The sequence below is a fragment of the Macaca thibetana genome, chromosome 10 (genome assembly GCF_024542745.1).
Source record: "Macaca thibetana thibetana isolate TM-01 chromosome 10, ASM2454274v1, whole genome shotgun sequence".
Classification (NCBI taxonomy): Eukaryota; Metazoa; Chordata; class Mammalia; order Primates; family Cercopithecidae; genus Macaca; species Macaca thibetana.
In genome coordinates this window covers 580891-597826 of record NC_065587.1, presented here as the reverse complement: position 1 = coordinate 597826, position 16936 = coordinate 580891, and the positions used below count along the sequence as shown (strand labels likewise).

Sequence of the window (16936 nt, the reverse complement as noted above, 5' to 3'; positions counted from 1 at the left end):
TCCGGGCCGCCTGTGGGGCGCGGCGCTGAGCCCCGGCCCGACCCGAACGGACGTGGGCCTCGGTCCCTGCTGCCGGCGCCGGTGCAGCCGAGGAAATCCGGGGCTGCCCGAGCGGGGTCGTCGCTGGCGGTCTGGGAGGCGTTTCCAAAGGTCATCCGGCTGGCGGCAGCGCGCGCCCCATGACGCCGGCGGCCACCCCGGACGCCTCAGACCCTCGGGCAGGGAGATGCGGACAGACCGACAAGGCAGCCAATTAGAGCCCGGCCAGACACCGCGCCTCCCGCCCCCACACACCCCCACTGGCGATTGGGTTGCGGGACGCGCGGGGCGGGGCTTCCGGGAGGGGCAGGCTGGCTTCCGGGCGGGAGAGGCTGGCTTCCGGCGGGAGCGCCGCCGCGCATGGCCGCGTACAGGGCAGCTCTCGGGGGTTCGCTCGCAGCTGCCCGACTCCTGCCCCTCGGCCGCTGCCACCCGTCGCCCGCGCCCGGCTCTACCTTGTCGGGCGCCGCCATGGAGCCCGCGCCTTGCTGGCTGGCGGGGCTGCGCTTCGACAACCGCGCCCTGCGCGCGCTGCCCGTGGAGGCGCCGCCTCCCGGTCCCGAGGGCGCCCAGTCCGCGCCGCGCCAGGTGCCCGGGGCCTGCTTCACCCGCGTGCGGCCCACCCCCCTGCGGCAGCCGCGCCTTGTGGCGCTGTCGGAGCCCGCGCTGGCACTGCTGGGCCTGGGCGCGCCGCCCGCACGCGAGGCCGAGGCCGAGGCCGCGCTGTTCTTCAGCGGCAACGCGCTCCTGCCGGGCGCTGAGCCCGCCGCGCACTGCTACTGCGGCCACCAGTTCGGCCAGTTCGCCGGGCAACTGGGCGACGGCGCCGCCATGTACTTGGGCGAGGTGTGCACGGCGGCCGGCGAGCGCTGGGAGCTGCAGCTCAAGGGCGCTGGGCCCACGCCCTTCTCCAGGTGGGCCGGGGCGGGCGAGGGGCGCGGGTGGGTCCTCCCCGCCGGGGCGCCCCTGCCCTCCAGCCAGCGCGGTATTGGGGGCGTCCCGAGGCCACTGCCAAGTGGGGCCTCCTCTCCTCCCGCGGGAGCGCGGTGCTGGCAGCCGCCCGCTCGCTGTGCTCATCAACCCGCCGAGGACCTTGGAGTCAGCTCCACCAGTGACGCCACTCATGTTTACCGACGTTCGCTGGGGCTCCAAGTCCAGGGACGGGAGCCGGGGTGAGAGGTTAGGCTAACCCTAACCCTAACCCTAACCCCGCAGGTCCCCAGCCTTCCTCCGATCGCCCGTAGGGCGGGCCGCTTCGTCCAGCAGCCTCGCTCTGCTACTCTGGCCATGACTTCCATGCGGGCGGCCCTTTTTAACCCGAAGTGAGGTGGGCATCGTTTAGATTTCGGGGGAGGGGGGCACACAGGTAGTCTAAGGCAAGATCTGGGTCCAGATGCCGCCAGGCCCACCAGGGAGCCGTGCACGCGCCACCTGCCTCTTGTGTACAGATAGCACTTTGGTCTGTTCTGCTCTTTTCCACTAAACAATTAATGTACTTATTCCATATTGTTTACTGCTTTTGTGGAATGACTAGGAAAACAATACACACAAGTGTACATTTTATGTTCAGAGAAATGCTAAAGCCGCGTCTCATCCGGCCCCTCCCTGTGCTCTCATCACCTCCCCCTCCAGTGCCTGAAATGCCCCTCAGTCCCTCAGCATCCCTTCCCTGGGGCTCCGTCTGCCAAGCAAGCTCCTCAGACTGGGGTCTTCCTCACTCCCCCGTCTCCACATCCGTTCTGTTCTGTGTCTGAGGGCAGCCTGGCCCTCCCTCCCCACCCCCAGCGACCTGCTTAGTGTTGACGCACCAGCCGCCCACGGAGCATTTCTGACCCTTGGAACGTGGTGGAGATGCTCAGCCTGGGGCCTGCTTATCCTGTGAGCATTTTTTTTTTTTTTACTTTTTTGTTTTTCTTTCTGGTGAACATCTTAAACTTTCGTTTTGGTGATATTTTGAGTTATAAAGACAAATTTTTTATGAGAGTAATCTGTCACTGGAAGACACTTTTTATATTTGAAGACTCGAGTATTAACTCAGTGCTTTCAGACCTGAGGTATGCTAGAATATATTTTCTCCTAAAAATTAAGGAGTCCTCTGACCTTTACTCAGACCCTGCCTGTCATCCCCACAAGTGTCCTGGGGTCCCTGGCCTCACCAGTTCTCTGGGATTGAGGCTAACATCTGAAGTGGCCGTGAGAAGGAAGAGACTTGAGCGGTGAAAACTGAAAAACATTACTGAAAGAAAGTAAACATAAATGGAAACATCCCTTGTTCATGGGTTGGATAAGTTTATATTTGAAAGACAACAGTACTCTTTGAAGAGATTCAGTACAGTCCCTATCAAAATACCAATGACAGTTTTTGCAAAAATAGAAAAACCCATTCTAAAATTCACATGGGGTCACGTGCAGTGGCTCACTCCTGTAATCCCAGCACTTTGGGAAGCCAAGGCAGGAGGATTGCTTGAGGCCAGGAGTTGGAGACCAGCCTGGGGAAACAGCAAGACCCTGTCTCTTCAAAAAAATTTTTTTTTATTACCTGGGCATGGTGGAGTGTGCTTCTCATTGCAGTTACTCAGGAGGCTGAAGTGGAAGAATTCACTTGAGCCCAGGATTCAAGGCCACGGTGAGCTGTGATTGTCCTATTGCACTCCAGCCTGGATGACAGAGTGAGACCCTGTCTCAAAAAGTAATACAATTCACATGGAATCTCAAGGGACCCTGAATGGACAAAACAATCTTGAAGAAAGTTGGAGGACTCATGCTTCCTGATTTCAAAACTTACTACAAAGCCGCAATCAGCAAAACAGTATGGCATTGGCATAAGGATAGACATAGACCAGTGGGATGGAATAAAGAGCCTAGAAATAAACCTTCACATATATGGTCAGCAAATTGTCAACAAGTGTGCTGAGACCATTCGATGGAGAAAGACTTTTCAACAAATGGTGCTGGGAAAACTGGATCCTCATGCAAAAGAATGAAGCTGGGTCCTTACCTACACCATGAACAAAGTTAACTGAAGAGTGGACCAAAGACCTAAGCATAAGAGCTAAAAGTCTTAGAGAAAATAGGGAAAATGCTTCATGACATTGGATTTGGCAGTGATTTCTCAGCTGTGACACAAAAGGCACAGGCAACTAAAGAAATAGGCAAACAGGACTTCATGAACACTTTAAAAATTATGCATAAAAATACAGTATTAACAGTAAAAATGCAGCCCACAGAATGGGAGGAAATATTTGCAATTCATGTATCTGGTAAGTGAGTAATATCCAGAATATACAGAGAACTCTCAAAACTCAACAACGGGAAAAAAAAACCCAATTCAAAAATGGACTGGGAGGCTGAAACAGGAGAATCACTTGAACCCAGGAGGCGGAGGTTGCAGTGAGCCGAGATCGCACCACTGTCCCTGGGTGACAGAGCGAGACCCTGTCATCAAAAAAAAATGTAAGTTAAAGTGTTGAGGCTGTGGAGAAATTGGAACCCTTCTGCACTGCTGTGGGAATGTAAAATGATACGGTGCTGTGGAAAACAGTGTAGAAGTTCCTCAAATAATTAAAAATAGAATCACCATGTGATTCAGCAGTCCTGCTTCAAGAGCAGGCTCTCAGGGAGACATTTGTATACCGATATTCATAGCCAAAAGGCAGAACAAGTGTCTATCAGCAGATGAATGGAATATTATTCATCCTTAAGAAAGAAGATGCTGACGTGCTACAACACGGATGAACCTTGAGGACATGCTGCAGAGTGAAATAAACTGGTCACAGAAAGACAAATCCTGTGCGATTCCACTTACCTGAGGTACCTAGAGAGCCACATTCATAGAGACAAAGTAGAATGGTAGGTGCCAGGGGCTGGAGGGAGTAGAGGAATCGGGAGCTAGTGTTTAATAGGGACAAAGTTTCAATTTCACAAGACAGATTTCTGGACATGGATGGGGGTGATGGTTGTGTAACATTATGAACGTATTTAATAGCAGTGATCTGTACACTTAAAAATGGCTAAGGTGGGCCGGGTGCAATGGCTCATGCCTGTAATCCTCGTACTTTTGAGAGGCCAAGGTGAGAGGATCGCTTGAGCCCAGGAGTTCAAGACTAGCGTGGGCAACATAATGAAACCCCATCTTTACAAAAAGTAAGATAAGAATTAGCCGAGCCTGGCGGCAGTGCCTGTAGTCCCATCTACTTGGCAGGCTGAGGCGAGAGGGTGGTGCTGCAGTGAGCCAGGTTTGTGCCACTGCACTCCAGGCCAAGTGACAAGAGTGAGACCCTGTCTTTAAAAAGCAAAAAAGAAAAAGTGGTTTAAGATGGTAAATTTATTTTGTGTGTATTTTACCACAGTGAAAATAACTGAAGAAAAAGAGGGCAGTCATCTGGCCCTCAGATCTCACATCCCCTTCCCCATGTGCGTCCGAGTCCCTGGCCTCAGCAGTTCTGCAGGACGTGAGGTGGAGACCAGGGCCCTGAAGACATGTGGGGAAGGGAGTGCGAGACCTGGGGGTCAGAAGTGGCTGAGTGCCCTGAGGCCGGTGCTGTTGGAGCCTCAAGGGGCGGGTTTTTCGGGGTGGGCAGCTGGCTTCTCTGCCCTGCCTCCTCCCACCGTGGGCATGAGGGCTCTGGCAGGCACAGAGGAGCTCATTCCTTGGCTGGCCTATACCTGGGCACCCGTCCTGGTGCAGACAAAGGCTACTGTGTCCCATGGGGCAGGGCTGCCCCAGGCCCTTTGCCCCTGCTGCACAGTCACACAGTCTTGGCTTCTGCTGCAGAATCCTCGTCCTGGGCAGGAAGACAGACTCCTGCGTGTGTTCAGGCCCATTTTTACCAGAGGCTGTGCCGACAACCTGCTGGGGTGTGTGATTGCTGGAACTGGGCGATGTTGGAGGCTCACGAGGCACCTGACGTCACCTGGGATGGGCGGTTTTCAGGGACATGTGAGCTGCTCACGTTACATGCGTTCCCTCCTTTCCGTGTGCTGCCTGGAATCTTGGTGTTGGGTGATTCCTGCCCAGCCCACGTAGTGAACTCTGTGTTTGTTTTCAGACAGGCCGACGGTCGCAAGGTCCTGCGGTCAAGCATCCGGGAGTTCCTGTGCAGCGAAGCCATGTTCCACCTGGGGGTCCCCACCACACGGGCCGGTGCCTGTGTCACGTCCGAGTCCACGGTGGTGCGCGACGTGTTCTATGATGGTAATCCCAAATATGAACAATGCACGGTTGTGTTGCGTATAGCTTCCACTTTCATAAGGTAATGCCGGGGTCCTTTAGGCCTGTCTACACACGCTTGCTTAGAGAGTCCTAGGAGATCTGGGCCTGTGCTGCTAGGATTCTGGCAGAAACACAAACTCAGATGACCGCCTTGGCCTCTTCTGAAAGTCTAGCCTGTCCCTGGCAGCCTCAGAAGCTGCCTGTTTGCAAAGTAGCTGCGTGACACCCACTGGGAGGGATCTGAGTGCAAAGGCATTTGGTGCTCGGTTGGGACACTTGTGCTAAGCCCTCCCACGTGCCCGTCCAGGCCCTCGTTGCGGCCAGAGATGGGCCTGCGGGAGCTGGCATGTCTCAAAGCACCAGCGGGGGGTCCAGGGCCACGGGTACCAGAGAAGGGTCCCTGCCTGGTGCTTCTGGGGAGGAGGGGCTCCCAGAGCCTGAGGCTGGGGACAGTGTCCAGAACTGTTTGCTGGAGTTTATGACAAGGAAGTACTTAGACTTGACTGAGGAAATAGCCATTGAAGAAGCAGGAGCCACAAGCGTGCTGTTCCCGGTGTCCTGCTCGTGCTTTCTGATCTGATGGTCAGTTGCTCATTGGTCTGGAGTCCTGGGCTGGCTCCTCTCTGACGTGAGCCATCAGTTACCAGTTTTCTTTTCTTTTCTTTTTTTTTTTTTTTTTTTTTGAGATGGAGTCTTGCTCTGTCGCCCAGGCTGGAGTGCAATGGCGTGATCTTGGCTCACTGCAAGCTCCACCTCCTGGGTTCAAGTGATTCTCCTGCCTCAGCCTCCCGAGTAGCTGGGATTACAGACGCCGCCACCACGCCCAGCTAATTTTTGTATTTTTAGTAGAGACAGGGTTTCTCCATGTTGGCCAGGCTGGTCTCGAACTCCTGACCTCTGGTGATTCACCCACCTTGGCCTCCCAAAGTGCTGGAATTATAGGCCTGAACCACTGCACCCGGCCCCCAGCCATCAGTTTTTTTTTTTGTTTTTTTTTGTTTTTTTTTTGAGACGGAGTCTTGCTCTGCCACCCAGGCTGGAGTGCAGTGGCCGGATCTCAGCTCACTGCAATCTCCGCCTCCCGGGTTCACGCCATTCTCCTGCCTCAGCCTCCCGAGTAGCTGGGACTACAGGCGCCCGCCACCTCGCCCGGCTAGTTTTTTGTATTTTTTAGTAGAGACGGGGTTTCACCGTGTCAGCCAGGATGGTCTCGATCTCCTGACCTTCTGATCCGCCCGTCTCGGCCTCCCAAAGTGCTGGGATTACAGGCTTGAGCCACCGCGCCCAGCCAACCATCAGTTTTTGATGTCACCTTGCCACCTGGTGACTAACACTTCCTCCTGAACACCTCAGCGTAGAGTTGTCTGTTGGTCTCGCGGCCCCATCCTGCCCGGGACACCAGCCGCCCACCCCTGTGACTGCCTGTGGGCCTCTGGCCTTTCCTGTCCTGCGGTGGTGGGGACGGAAGGATCTGGGGCAGCAACTTCCTCTGAGGCCCCGCCCAGTGGCAATGCTGGCATCGTCATGAAGTCCATCCCGTGTGGTACGCAGCATCCCTGCTCTGGGCCAGTGGTAACCCCAGTTGTGACAATGAAAATGTGTCCAGACCTTGCCTGATGTCCGCTGGGGGACGGTCACCCTGGAGGATGGCTGTTGCTGAGTGCTCACAGATGTGTGTCCGCAGCAGCTGACTCTCCTTCACACCCCCTTCCCGAGGATGCAGCGGCAGGCCACGCCCCTCCAGGTGTGAGATCTGCAGAAAACCCTCCTCGTGGGGTTGGGGTGGGGGTGCAGGGGGTGTTGGTGATTTCTTACCCCATGGGCCTCCCCCGCACGTGCCCCAGACTCTGTAGACAGGGCCTGGTCAGTGGCTGGATGTTGACCAAAAGTGGAATACGTCTGTGTTTGTGTCAGGTAGAGCCAGGGTGCATTCTCTTTGGTTGTTTGCTTTTGTTTTAATCAAGGTTCTCTTTCTGCTGTAGGGCTGCAAGATTTAATAACCACAGCAGGCCGGGTGCGGTGGCTCACGCCTGTAATCCCAGCACTTTGGGAGGCCGAGGCGGGTGGATCATGAGGTCAGGAGTTTGAGACCAGCCTGACCAACATGGTGAAACCCCGTCTCTACTAAAAATACAAAAATGAACCAGGTGTGGTGGCGTGTGCCTATAATCCCAGCTACTCAGGAGGCTGAGGCAGGAAAATCACTTGAACCCAGGAGTTGGAGGTTGCAGTGAGCCGAGATCGCGCCATTGCACTCCAGCCTGGGCAACAAGAGCAAGGCTCCGTCTGAAAAAAAAGAAAAAAATAGCCACAACAACGTGTTTTTCTTTTTCTTATTTTCACAAGGGGTCGGGGTCAGGTTTGACCTGTTGACAACTCGGGTCTTCCCTCCAGGTTTGGATCCTTTGAGATTTTTAAGTCCGCAGATGAGCACACAGGGCGTGCAGGCCCCAGCGTGGGGAGGAACGACATTCGCGTGCAGCTGCTTGACTATGTCATCAGCTCCTTTTACCCTGAGATCCAGGCTGCTCACGCCAGTGACCGCGTGCAGAGAAATGCTGCCTTCTTCCGGGAGGTCAGTGGGCTGCAGGCCGCCCCTCCCTGTGGGTGGGTGCTGGGTGTCCTTGCCTGTGCTGAAGGCACCCTCATTGTGGCCGGGGGACAAAGGCTTTTACCCAGCCTCCCCGCCCTTCTCTGAGCTCCCCCTCCTGTCCGCAAACCCCATCACGTGTGCCCTGGGACAAACCTGAAACTCGGGCCGGGCGCGGTGGCTCACGCCTGGAATCCCAGCACTTTGGGAGGCCGAGGCGGGCGGATCACAAGGTCAGGAGATCGAGACCACGGTGAAACCCCGTCTCTACTAAAAATACAAAAAATTAGCCGGGCGCGGTGGCGGGCGCCTGTAGTCCCAGCTACTCAGGAGGCTGAGGCAGGAGAATGGCGTAAACCCAGGAGGCGGAGCTTGCAGTGAGCCGAGATCGCGCCACTGCACTCCAGCCTGGTCGACAGAGCGAGACTCCGTCTCAAAAAACAAAAAACAAAAAACAAAAAAACTGAAACTCCCCTGGGCTCAGTGGCGTTGGGGGCCCTGGGCGTGCTCTCCTGCTGGTATCCCTGCAGGGCCAGCTCGGGGCGGGGGCGCGGGGTGGAAGCACCATGGGTGCTGGACACCTCCCACGTGGGTCGACACGTCTTGATGCCCAGGGCAGCCAGTCGGGTCCTGACTGGGGAGATGCTGAGGGCCCGCCTTGGGTCTGGGTCCCTGCCCCACGGTCTGATGGCATCGTCCTTGTCACAGGGCATTCAGTGCACGGTGGGGGAACCCGGCACCTCACCTGGCTGGGCTGGGGGCCTGCAGCATCAGTGGGGTCAGACCAAGTGGGGGTTCGGGGGACGAGGCACAGCATCGTCTTTGAGAAGTCTCAGGCCATCCCTGGAGCAGCTGCAGCCAGGGCTGTGTGGGGACCCGCTTTGCCATGTGGCTGGAGGCTGTTGAGCTGCCGTCAGCAGAAGTGGGCCCGAGGCAGGTGCTCCTGGGGCTGTGTCCTGCCCCAGCTGCGTCCCTTCAGTCCACCCCCGCCGTGCTCCGTGTCGGGGATGACGGGGCTGCAAAAGGCCGGGAGGAGCCGCTGGGGGCAGCCTGGTACTCCGGCATAGACAGCATGGGTGGTCAGGGCAGGTCACTCTGCCCCTCTGAGCCTCAGTCTTCTGCCAGGATGCAGGGAGGACAGCACTGCCTGCCTCCCAGGAGCGTTGGTGGCCTGGCAGGAGCGAGGCAGTGTCAGGCCTGTGTTGAGCAGGGTCAGTGGGTCCTTCAGTGCATCTTGGGGGCTCCTGGCCCCCGTTGGTTGGCCCCTATTCTCACGGTTGCCAGCGCTGGGCTGAGTGGGGACTGCTGTCTGGTTGGAGGGGCTAGGCCGGCAGGGTGGTGGTGGCACCGGGATGGACAGTGGCCTGGCCCTGGGGCAGGTGCGGCCCCTCAGTGAGCTGACCCTTCCCTGCTTCTTTGGGGTCTCTACTGGGCCTGCGTCTGGGGTTCCCTGATTTTTCTAGTTTGGGTAAAAGCGAAGTTTTGTGAGCATATAAAAGAGTGGATGCTGTGAGTAGGCTTGAGAACCCTTGACACACACTCTGCATTGCCACGCTGTGGTGGAGACGGTGACAGGACATCGGGACACATTGCCCAGAAGTACCAGAGTGAGAGCCACTCAGCGAAGCACAGCCGGTTTCCGGGAGGGGAAGGATGGACACGAGTTGGGGGGTCTGGGCAGGACCCGGAGGAGGGAGCAAGCACGCTGTCCCGCCCCCAGGTGACGCGGCGCACGGCGTGGATGGTGGCTGAGTGGCAGTGCGTGGGCTTCTGCCACGGCGTGCTCAACACTGACAACATGAGCATCCTGGGGCTCACCATCGACTACGGGCCCTTCGGCTTCCTGGACAGGTAAGTGACTGGGGGGTGCAAGCTGCATGAAGCCTGCTGCCCCGAGACACTGACCCATGATGCCGACGGGGGCTGGGGGCTGATGTAGGAAGTAGAGAGTCCAGGGCAATCCCGGAGGCCTTGGGCGGAGGCTGTTGAGACAGGACCCCTGTGGGACAGGGCCAGAGAGCCATGGCCACGTGGGAACTTCCTCTGGGCCTCCCCTCCAGGGTGCCTGCACCATCTCCTGGGAACTTCCCCTCAGGCAGGGCGTGGCTCTCTTGCCCTGTGTGGCAGGTATGACCCTGACCACGTGTGCAATGCCTCCGACAACACCGGCCGCTACGCATACAGCAAGCAGCCCGAGGTGTGCAAGTGGAACCTGCAGAAGCTGGCTGAGGCCCTGCAGCCAGAGCTGCCCCTGGAGCTGGGCGAGGCCATCCTGGCCGAGGAGTTTGATGCCGAGTTCCAAAGGCACTACATGCAGAAGATGCGCAGGAAGCTGGGCCTTGTGCAGCTGGAGCTGGAGGAAGACAGGGCGCTGGTGTCCAAGCTCCTGGAGACCATGCACCTGACCGGTGAGTGACCCAGCCGTGCCCACAGCGAGGCGCTTCCTGTGCTAGTGTGGTTAGAGATGGTTTACCTTCCAGCTTCCAGTCTCCAAGTGCACAATCACTCCCTGGGCCTGCCCCAGCCCCTGGCACCCCTATTCTACTCTCTGTCTTTATGGATTTGGTGAATCTAGGGGCCTCGTGCGAGTGGAATCATATGGTGTTTGTTCCTTGGTGACTGCTTATTTCACTTAGCAGAAGGTCCTCAATGTTCATCCAGGTTCGTATCAGGATTTTATTCCGTTCGAAGTCTGAGAAGCATCCCGTTGCGTGGACAGGCCACAGTTTGCTTATCCATGACCTACTGGCGTACACGCTCCTCTTCTGGCTGTTGTGTACGGTATATTGTGTGTTGTGTGCAGTGCTGCCATGAAAGTGAGTGCAAAGCTCTCTGATGCCTGCTGTCAGTCCCGTGGTGTACAGTTGGTAGGACTGCTGGGTTATGTGGATGACTCACTGGGGTGCCCTAGCTAGGATGTGGATGTTGAATAGAAGTAGCTGAGATGGGCATCTTCTTCGTGTTCCTAACCTTCGGGAAAAAGTGTTCAGTGTTTCACCCATTGAGTGTGATGTTAGCTGTGGGCTTTTTAACATACAGCTTTTACCACGCCGAAGTTTTCTTTCAGAGTGCCTTTACCATGAAGGCGACTGCATTTTATCAAACGCTTTTTCCTGCAATGAAGATGGTCATGTGATTTTATTATTTCATTCATATCTCCTTGCATTCTGGGGATAAATTTTATTTGGTCCTTTTAATATGCTATATAATTATTTTTTAATATTTTTTGAGACAGAGTTTCACTCTCGTTGCCCAGGCTGGAGTGCAATGGCATGATCTTGGCTCACTGCAACCTCTACCTCCCGGGTTCAAGTGATTCTCCTGCCTCAGTCTCTCAAGTAGCTGGGATTACAGGCACCTGCCACCATGCCCGGCTAATTTTGTATTTTTAGTAAAGATGGGGTTTCGCCATGTTGGTCAGGCTGGTCTCGAACTCCTGACCTCAGGTGATCTGCCTGCCTCAGCCTCCCAAAGTACTGGGATTACAGGCGTGAGCCACCGCGCCCAGCCTATGCTGTATAATTATTTTAATATGCTGAATTTTGTGAGTATTTTGATTTTTGCATCTGTATGCGTAAGGGATACTGGCTTATAGTTTTGCTTTGTTTTTTCTTTAGTGTATGGCTTTGATGTCAAGGTGGTGCTGGCCTCAGAGTGAGTTAGGAGGTATTCCCCCATCTTCCATTTTTTTCTTCAAAGTTTGCAAAGGATTTTTTGCCATTTGTTCTTAAGAGTATTTGGTAGAATTCACCAGTGAAGCCATCTGGTCCTGGCCTTTTCTTTGTTGGAAAAATTTGGATTACTGATCAGTCTCCTTGCTTGTCTTAGATCAATTTAGATTTTCCTTTCTTCTTGAGTCAGTTTTGGTAATTTGTGTTTCTAGGAATTTTCTGTGTCATGTAGTTTGTCCATGTCTTGTAGGTAATTTTGGCATACAATTGTTCATAACAGTTTTTCAAAAACAATCTTATTGTGGTAGGAACACCACATGGATCTATCCTCTTAAACTGTGGAGTGCACAGGAGGTGCACAGCGCATCATAGCTGACGCAGGAGCAGTGCTGTACAGCTGAGCCCTGCAGCTTGTTCACATCTGCAACCCAAACCCTGTGCGAGCCGATTACCAGCTCCCCATTCCCCTCCCTGCAGCCCCTGGTAGCAGCCACTCTGCTCTGAGTCTGTGAACCGGACTGCTCTAAAGCCTTCGTGTAAGTTACGCAGTGTGTGGCTTCTCTGTTTTTCAGTCTCTTATCTCCCTCTAATCTTGGCTCTTCTTTCTCCAGTTCCTTAGGCGTGAGGTGAGGTAACTGATTGGAGATCTTCTTCAGTGTAGCCATTTACAGCTGTGCATGTCCTTCTGGTCACTGCTTTTGCTGTGTCCATCAATTTTGGTATGTTGTGTTTTGTGTTTTTTTGGTTTTTAGACGGAGTCTCGCTCTGTCGCCCAAGCTGGAGTGCAGTGGCACCATCTTGGCTCACTGCAACCTCCGCCTCCCAGGCTCAAGTGATTCTCTTCCTTCAGCCTCCCAAGTAGCTGGGACTACTGGCATGCTCCACCACACCTGGCTAATTTTTGTATTGTTAGTAGAGATGGGGCTTTACCATGTTGGCCAGGCTGGTCTCCAACACCTGACCACAAGTGATCTGCCTGCCTCAGCCTCCCAAAGTGCTGGGATTCCAGGGATGAGCCACCGCGCCCGGCCAGTGTGTTATGTTTTTAAGTGATTTCTAGCTTCATTCCATTGTGGCTAGAGATGTCAGCCTTTGTTTATTACAACTTGTTTTGTGGCTTATCTTGGAGAACGTCCCGTGTGCCCTGGAGAAGACGGTATGCTCTGTTCTGCTGGGCGGAGTGTTCTGTGTATATGCCTGTTTGGTCTTGTTGGTTTAGGCTGTTGTTCAGGTCTTCCATTTCTCATTGATCTCCTGTCTAGACGCCTTTTTTTTTTTGGAGACTGAGTCTCGCTCTGTCGCCCAGGCCAGGCTGGAGTACAGTGGCGCGATCTTGGCTCACTGCAAGCTCCACCTCCCGGGTTCACGCCATTCTTCTGCTTCAGCCTCCCGAGTAGCTGGGACTACAGGTGCCCGCCACCACGCCCGGGTAATTTTTTGTATTTTTAGTAGAGACGGGGTTTCTCCGTGTTAGCCAGGATGGTCTTGATCTCCTGACCTCGTGATCCGCCCGCCTCAGCCTCCCAAAGTGCTGGGATTACACACATGAGCCACTGCGCCTGACCCTAGATGGTCTATCCATTATTAAGTGGTGTGTTTAAGTCTCCAACTCTTACTATAGATAGAACTGTTTGTTCTCTGTCCCTTCCATTCTGCCAACGTTTGTACATTTTAGGGCTTTCTTATTGGGTGCATGTAGGTGCATGTTCATAATTTTTACATTTTATTGATGAACTGACTCTTGCCGTATATAATGCTGTTTCTTGTAACTTTTTTTTTGGTTGAGGGTGGGTGTGTCTCACTTCGTTGCCCAGGCTGGAGTGCAGTAGCACAGTCACAGCTCACTGCAGCTTCCACCTCCTGTGCTCCAGTTATCTCCTCCCGCCTCAGCCTACCAGGTAGCTAGGATTACAGGGGTGAGCTACCTTTCCCGGCCCTTCTGACAATTTTTTATTTAAAATCTTCTCTGGCCAGGCGTGGTGGATCACGTCTGTAATCCCAACACTTTGGGAGGCCAAGGCGGGCGGATCACCAGAGGTCAAGAGTTTGAGACCAGCTTGGCCAACATAGTGAAACTCATCTCTACTAAAAATACAAAGATTAGCCAGGCATGGTGGTGGGCGCCTATAATCTCAGCTACTCAGGAGGCTGAGGCAGGAGAATCACTTGAACGCGAGAGGCGGAGGTTGCAGTGAGCTGAGATCACGCCACTGCACCCCAGCCCAGGCGACAAGAGTGAGACCCATCTCAAAAATACAAAAACAAAAACAAAAATTAGCCAGGCCTGGTGGCAGGTGCCTGTAATCCCAGCTACTTGGGAGGCTGAGGCAGGAGAATTGCTGGAACCCAGGAGGTGAGAGGTTGTAGTGAACCAAGATTGCGCCACTGTACTCCAGCCTGGGCGACAGAGCAGACTCCATCTCCCAATAAATAAATAAGCAAGCAAGCAAGCCAGGCATGGTGGCGCATGCCTGTAATCCCAGCTCCTTGGGAGGCTGAGGCAGGAGAATTGCTGGAACCTGGGAGGCGGAGGTTGCAGTGAGCCGAGATTGCACCACTGCACTCCAGCCCGGGCAACAGAGCAAGACTCCATCTCAAAAAATAGAAAACTTATCTAATGTGAGTATAATAGTCACCTCAGCTCTCTTTAGGTTACTCTTTGCCTGGGTTTCTTCATCCTTTCACTTCCAGCCTGTTCGTGTCTTTGAACGTCTTGCAGATCGTGTGGTGACAGCATGGAAATTGTCTTTTCGCCCACTTTGCCAAGCTGCCTTTCATTGGAGAGATCCATTTGCTTTCAAATTACTGATAAGGAACTACCTCTGCCATGTTTTTGGTCCGTCACGTTCTCTGTTGCTGCCTTTGTGTGTAGTTGACTTTTTTGTAGTATGTTGCTTTGGCTCCCTTCTCATTTTTAGACGTTGTCTTAGGGTCACTGTGGTTTTGAGACAGCTGTTTTCCGGAGTTGGGGAGGATCGCAGTGTCTGTCACAGTTGGGCCTTTTGCAGGCTGGTGACAGCCTCTCCTCAACACTCGCTAGCTCCTAAAGCAGGCAGTCGTGACTGAGGATGTGAGGGCCGGGCAGCAGCCTCTGTGCCTTCTTGGTGTTAGCCCACTTCACAGGTGACTTGCAGGGCCAGAGCAAGTGGCAGCCGCCTGGGCGGTGGATGGGTGGAGGAGTGGGGTGTGGAGGGCTCAGGAGTCCCCGGACCAGTGCTGAGCAGGGCTCATGTGGCACCTGTGCTGGGGGCAGCGTTTGGGTCCATGTGGGTCTCTGTGGCATCCTTGCTGGGTGTGGGTCCGTGTGGCATTGTGCTGGGGTGAGGGTGTGGGTCCTCTGGGGTAGTGTGTGGGTCTGTATGGCACCTGTGCCAGGTGGAGGGTGTGGGTCGGGGATTGTGTGGGTCCGTGCTGGAGTGGGGGTGGGGGATGGAGCATGTGGGTCCATGCAGCACGTGTGCTGGCGGGGGCGAGGGTTGGGGGGCTCTGTACGGCACCAGGACAGGGACCCTGGGCCTTCTGCTTCCAGCTCCCTGAGCAGCCTGTGTTCCAGGTGCTGACTTCACAAACACCTTCTTCTTGCTGAGCTCCTTCCCAGTGGAGCTGGAGTCGCCAGGCCTGGCGGAGTTCCTGGCCAGGCTGATGGAGCAATGTGCCTCCCTGGAGGAGCTGAGGCTGGCCTTCCGGCCCCAGATGGATCCCCGGTGGGTACTCAGTTCCTACTTCCTTGGATTTGTTTCCAGAAAGGGAGGCACAATCAGAAACAGGCCGGAGGAGAAGCTGGAGGCAGGGCTGGCTGGTGCCCAGGTGGCTGCTCCGCTCCCAGGGACAGGCGCAGTCAGGGCGTCTCTGTGGTGCTGGGGCCCGTTGGTCACAGAGGAGAGGGCGGCGAGGCTGACACAGGTGTGGGGGGAGACCGTGGTCTCGGCTGTGGTTGGGCTTTAGGGAAAGCCTCTGGGTTTCCAGGGAGGATGGGCTCCCAGAGGTCAAGCTTTCCCACACCATCTTCCAAACGGAAGGGCCGTCCCGTCTGAAGGGTCCCGCCCATGTGCAGGCTGAGACGCGGGAAGTGTTGCTGCTTTTAACTTAAAAAACAAGACTGGTGGGGTTGGGTGGGAGTGCCGGCCAGCAGGCCCTGCTGAGCGTGAAACCCCCTCCACTGGAGAAAGGGTGGCCCCAGCCCACCTGGACCCTTCTGGAAATGAGGGAAGCGCTAATAGCAGTGCCCGTCCCACAAGCATTAAACTCTGGAGGCGGAGACTCTCCAGCAGAAAGCTGGGCAGCAGAGCGTGGACATGACTGGTGTGTGTCCACTGGGTCCATCCCTGCTAGTGGAGTTCAAGGGACCTTGGGGACTGGACTGCTTGGGCCCTTGGACTCCAGGTGAGCCGTGAGAGCAGCCTGGGGCAGGAGGAGCAGCTGCCTGCGGGGCAGGGACACGGTCAGGGGCTACCTCCCAGACACCCTGGCCTCCCCACAGGCAGCTATCCATGATGCTGATGCTGGCACAGTCAAACCCGCAGCTGTTTGCGCTCATGGGCACCCGGGCAGGCATTGCCAGGGAGCTGGAGCGTGTGGAGCAGCAGTCTCGGCTGGAGCAGCTGAGCATGGCAGAGCTGCAGAGCCGGAACCAGGGCCACTGGGCCGACTGGCTGCAGGCGTACAGGTGAGCCCTGCGTCCACGGTCACCTGGTGGGGGGCGCTGCTGGGAAAGTCCAGCCCGGCTGTGATTCCAGAGCCTGACTGTCATTCCAGAGCCCGGCTGGACAAGGACCTGGAAGGCGCCGGGGATGCTGCTGCCTGGCAGGCTGAGCGTGTGCGCGTGATGCACGCCAACAACCCCAAGTACGTGCTGAGGAACTACATCGCGCAGAACGCCATCGAGGCTGCCGAGCGCGGGGACTTCTCAGAGGCAAGCACGGGCCTGTCCCTGTGGTCCCTGGGATGGGGGGCTGGCCCTGGACCCCTCTCACCCTCACGATCCTCCAGGTGCGGCGGGTGCTGAAGCTACTGGAGAACCCTTACCACTGCGAGGCGGGGGCTGCCACAGATCCCGAGGCCACGGAGGCCGACGGGGCGGACGGCAGGCAGCGCTCCTACAGCAGTAAGCCCCCGCTCTGGGCAGCCGAACTGTGTGTGACATGATCTTCGTAATGGCCTCGGCACGCGCTCCACACCCCTGGAGCCTCCCGAGGCCCCCGTGTGCTGCTGAGTGGCCAAGACGGTGCTGGGCTGCCCTCTGCACTGGGGGATGCTGCCTGGGCCCATGCACACCTGTCTTTCCATGATGGCAGAGACATCCAGTCAGGACCTGACCCGTCTCTGTCTGAGGCCAGCTCAGCAGTGCAGCCTGGTCCCTGGGGGCTGGACCCAGGCTCCTAAATAAACCAGCAGCTCCCTCAGGCCCATCTGTGGTTCTTCTTC

The 16936-nt window shown here is 55.8% G+C and overlaps 1 protein-coding gene across 1 annotated transcript; it reads left to right on the top strand.

Moving 5' to 3' along the window:
* The first annotated feature begins 351 nt into the window (after nt 1-351).
* On the top strand, nt 352-16913 carry SELENOO (selenoprotein O). Its single transcript, XM_050745799.1, has 9 exons — nt 352-953; nt 5088-5291; nt 7646-7826; nt 9562-9692; nt 9969-10249; nt 15066-15216; nt 15993-16178; nt 16268-16424; nt 16502-16913. Exons 1-9 carry the CDS (start codon nt 400-402, stop codon nt 16664-16666), a joined length of 2010 nt encoding a protein of 669 aa, XP_050601756.1. The 5' UTR covers nt 352-399; the 3' UTR covers nt 16667-16913.
* Nucleotides 16914-16936: the final 23 nt, after the last annotated feature.